Source organism: Alosa alosa, chromosome 13 (genome assembly GCF_017589495.1).
Source record: "Alosa alosa isolate M-15738 ecotype Scorff River chromosome 13, AALO_Geno_1.1, whole genome shotgun sequence".
Lineage (NCBI taxonomy): Eukaryota > Metazoa > Chordata > Actinopteri > Clupeiformes > Clupeidae > Alosa > Alosa alosa.
In genome coordinates, this window is record NC_063201.1 from 5,687,961 (window position 1) to 5,692,427 (window position 4,467).

Here is a 4,467-nt window from a genome sequence, read left to right on the forward strand (position 1 = left end):
TGAAAAGCTGTTCCAGTGCTGTGTTGTCAGAGGACTCTGAACCTCCACGCTGGCCACTGACAATGAGGAGGTGTGTCGGCTGATGTGTGTAATCATGATGACTTGTTTGAAGTACTGTAAAGGGGGAAACAGCGTAATGTCCTTGAGCTACCAGACAGCCATAAACAGAAGGCTGTTATAAAGGCCGAACCTTTTTCTATAGCACCCTGATTACATAAGATAAAATAGAATAGTTTAGATTGGTCTAAACTGGGTATCAATTCACTTTGACAAAATGCTGAATGATAATACAGTGTGTGTAGCTGTGTAACTGCTGAGTCGTCAATGACTAGTTTTGCTCTTTGTGTTTTTGTCTGTGTGTTTATCTTTTTCTGACAACTTTGTTCGCACTGGAGCATTCATTGAGCTGAACAGCATCCACACCTCCCAGCCTATCCGTTTGGAGGTTTGGAGAAAAATTGGTCACAATCTGACAGTACAGTACACATGATTCGGACGTTTGGCTTTTCCTCACACACTTGAAGGCAATATGAGAAGTGTTTTTCTTCTTGATCCACTTCCACTTTCTCATAAAACATTCAGCTCTTTCCACCAAAGCCAGTGCTTTGCATTAGAGGTTTCTATTTGCTCTTCTGAGGAGCATGTCAGGCTTGTGCAAAGTTCCAGATTTGAATTGAAACTGGTGTTTAATTTCCAATTCAATTCTTGAATTTCACTTGCATTTCAACTGAGGTAGCAAACAGAAGCAGAATTGCTATTCGAAAGCCTGGAGCATGGAGCTGACTAACATTTTACAACTTCTACAGGCACAACCAGCAGTGAAGATGAACTTGAATTACTGCACTAAACTCTTACCAAATCATTTTCAGCAGTGCAGCAAACACATCTTTCTTGAGCAAAGGCTTTAAATGCAGTTGTTTGCTCAATTTCAAAAGAAAATACACATTCCTGGGTTCTTGGTGATTCAGAAAGGGGTGTCAATGGGATCCTTTCAAGGCGGACATGCATGCATACCAAATTCAAACAGAGTTAACAGATTTGTCTGGATTCACCTAGGCTAATTATTTTAAGCATATGTCAACTGATCGTTGTATCTTTGGGGATCACATTTTCCCCTTTCTATAAGCTCTTTCTTATTCTTTTCTAATTCAGCATAGCAACATGTAACTGAATATCAGGAATGATGGGGTAAATATACATAAAAAGGAGAATTATCATCAACTTAGTCAAGTCAATATTATTATTCAGATGTCATACCTATTTTGGTATTAATAGGTATAAAGAATGATTTACTTGCCTGAACGGACGCCTCCTCTGACCACACTGTGTTGAGGAACTCATGAGGTGAACAAAAGCCTCCTCTGACCACACTGTGTTGAGGAACTCATGAGGTGAACAAAAGCCTCCTCTGACCACACTGTGTTGAGGAACTCATGAGGTGAGCGGAAGCAGGAGCCCATATAACCTGAACCCCCTCATCACATATTCAGATGCCTGGTTTGTATATGTTTATGATTAGGCTTATTTTTCTGTTAAATTCTGTTTAGTCTATTACTAATATTGGTATATCCCCGAGCGCCGCTGTTTAGTCTATTACTAATATTGGCATATACATTTAATTAGCCCAAATTACTTTAAAAACTTAGGCGAGTATTTGGTTTAAAACTGGCTTGATTTTTTGGAAATTAGGTTTCCAAAAAAAAGTGTACAGATTAATAAATGGGTGAATGAAAAGTGGTACGTAAAAAGTGAATGAACGACTGAAAGCAATTTTGCTAAATGTCATTTGAAAATTGTTAGGCTACACTGGATCATCAACTTACTGTATTATTCATATATGTAGTGGACAAATAATGTTATGATCTTCGAATCTGATTTATTATTATTTTCTACTTAGCACATATTATTGAACAACAACAAAATCCACTGCAACCTCAGTTTTATCCCTGGAAGCAAAAACATATTTGGTATCACTAGATATCTATCCTTACGTGACCCAGGCATCTAAGGATAGTCATTTGAGACATGGCTTCATGCCCAGTGTGCAGTAACACACACAAAGATACTCATACACTCACAGATAAAAGTTAAAAGTTCAGTATCACAGAGTATAATGCAAATAAGCACAGTTTAAGGATGAGGTCATAGCTAAAAGAAGTGTGAGCATCACTTCAGCATAGGCCAACTACTTTTTTGCTAAATATCTTTGACGTTAACCAGTCTCTTGTTTAACCCAATTATTGATATACAGTGCTGAAAGGTTTGCTGATCAAATATAATTATTGATATACAGTGCTGACAGGTTTGCTGATCAAATATAATTATTGATATACAGTGCTGACAGGTTTGCTGATCAAATATAATTATATTTTAGAGAGTGTGTTGTATATGTGTATTCCATATTATTTGATATCTATATTCTTTCATATTCTAGTCTTTGATATGTGAACTCTCCCATTGGAGGTCAGGCTTTTCCACTCATGAGGTCACTTGAGGGCTAATGGCTCACAGGTTTGAACTTTGTCTGTCCAATCTCAATTCCCAACTCATGTCACATGACACGTGGAGCAGGAAGTATAGTCACCACTATGACAACACGGCAGTGACTGCTGGACTTTGAATTATCTGCCCCGACGGAAGACTTGTATATAACGTGGTGATTGAAAAGAAGCTGTACTCATCTGATACGCTAGATCTACCCTCACTGAGAGCTTGCAACTCAGGTAAGGCTATATGAAATTACTTTTTGTATGTCCATTAAAAAATCAGGTTTTTTACACATTTGAAAGGGGAATGTATATAAAATAACCAGTGTCACTGATTACCTTTTAAAGGAATAACGTAAAGATGAAGGTGTTCCTGGTCCTCGCCATAGCTGTCTTTACAGGTAATGTCCTTCACCAGAACTAACTTTTTAGTTAAGTTAAGCAAAAGTTAATTGCTTTATTGACCATTACTTTGAATACTATAAGCAAGCTAAATCTAGTGACGTTGGAGGGCAAACAAAATTGTTTTCCTACTTTAAGACTTTGCCACCACAAATTTGACAGTATTGGAATGTGAAATGCCACACCTTGTGGGGCTTCAAGTATCTCTGAATAACACATGTGTTTCAATATTGTTGCATTCAGGTTGCAATGCCAACCTCTTCTATGCTGATGAGCCCAAACCACAACTGGAGCAGCTGACAGATGCATTCTGGGACTATGTTGCCCAGGCAACTCGCACAGCAGAGGACACAATTCAGATGATCAGAAAGTCTCAGCTGGGCCAGGATGTTAGGTAAGTCAAGACATAAAAGTCAAATGAGAACAACACAACTCCAATTAGAAAAGGCATTTTGTTTCTTACTTGAGTTTGTTGTGCCTCTTTACTAGTGCTAGACTCACAGAGAGTGCCAACGTGGCCAGCCAGTATGCCGTCACCCTCCAGAATCAGATGACCCCTCTGGCTCAAGAGCTCATGACCAAGATCACCCAGGAGGCTGAGGTTCTGAGAGAGCGTCTGGGGCAGGATTTGACCACCGTCAAGGGGAAACTGGAGCCTTACACAGAGGACATGAGGGCCCAGGTTCTGCAGAGGGTTGGGGAGCTCAAGGCTGCCGTGGCTCCCTATGCTGAGTCTCTTGACTCCGAGTCCCTGAAGACCACCCTGCTCCAGAAGAGTGAGGAGCTGAAGGGGAGTCTGGAGCAGAGTGTGAAGGAGCTGCAGTCCCAGCTGGGCCCCTACACCGAGGAGCTCAGGCAGAAGGTGGACCAGCACCTGCAGGACTTCCAGACCAACGTGGCCCTCTTGGCTGCCGACCTCCAGACCCAGCTGGCCCAAAGAGCCCAGATGGTTCAGCAGAACCTGGCACCCTACGCGGAAGACCTGAAAGGCAAGCTGGACCCCTACGCCCAGGACCTGAAAGCCCAGCTCACCTCCCTGTATGAGTCCTTCACCAAGACCAGCTAAATACTCCACATTAATGGCACTGAAGACATTGTGACTCCAACTATCCATTTTATCAGTTGTACCTTCTGTATTTGTACATCTTTTGCTGTTCAGAAAGACTACACAAGATGAGCAAGAACAAATCTAAGCTGCTATTAATTGTATATATACTTGTTTTCCTATAAAGCTGAAGATATGTCACTTTTAAGATGCTTAATTTATTAACAAAATAAAATGTTTACATTCTTGACATGCATCCAGATGGTTTGTATTAGACCTAAACTGGCTAGCCTTTGCTAAAATGCAGTCACATTTGTTGAAATATTGTCAAAGGAGGGGCTTGGGGATGTTTTAATCAAAACAATGAAATCTAAATATGTGTCACAGTCAGCTACAGATATAGTTTGCAGCATAACCTAGAGTACCAATCTAACCAAAATGGACATGTGAGTGGGTTGAACTACTACTGAATAATACAATTCTATTTATTTAACACATTGGAACTCTAAAGGGCATCATTTAAACTCATAAAAT

General features: G+C 40.3%; 1 protein-coding gene across 1 annotated transcript; it reads left to right on the top strand.

Moving 5' to 3' along the window:
- The first annotated feature begins 2,612 nt into the window (after window positions 1-2,612).
- Window positions 2,613-4,181, top strand: LOC125305915 (apolipoprotein A-I-like). The gene is made up of 4 exons (XM_048260977.1): window positions 2,613-2,723; window positions 2,835-2,887; window positions 3,132-3,282; window positions 3,378-4,181. Exons 2-4 carry the CDS (start codon window positions 2,848-2,850, stop codon window positions 3,952-3,954), a joined length of 768 nt encoding a protein of 255 aa, XP_048116934.1. The 5' UTR covers window positions 2,613-2,723; window positions 2,835-2,847; the 3' UTR covers window positions 3,955-4,181.
- The last annotated feature ends 286 nt before the right edge of the window (window positions 4,182-4,467 follow it).

Excerpts from the sequence above, each read along its gene's own strand:
- LOC125305915 (XM_048260977.1), top strand. The coding sequence starts at position 2,848 with ATGAAGGTGTTCCTGGTCCTCGCCATAGCTGTCTTTACAG. Across the intron at positions 2,888-3,131 it reads CGCCATAGCTGTCTTTACAG|GTTGCAATGCCAACCTCTTC; the intron begins GTAATGTCCTTC and ends TGTTGCATTCAG. Across the intron at positions 3,283-3,377 it reads CAGCTGGGCCAGGATGTTAG|TGCTAGACTCACAGAGAGTG; the intron begins GTAAGTCAAGAC and ends CCTCTTTACTAG.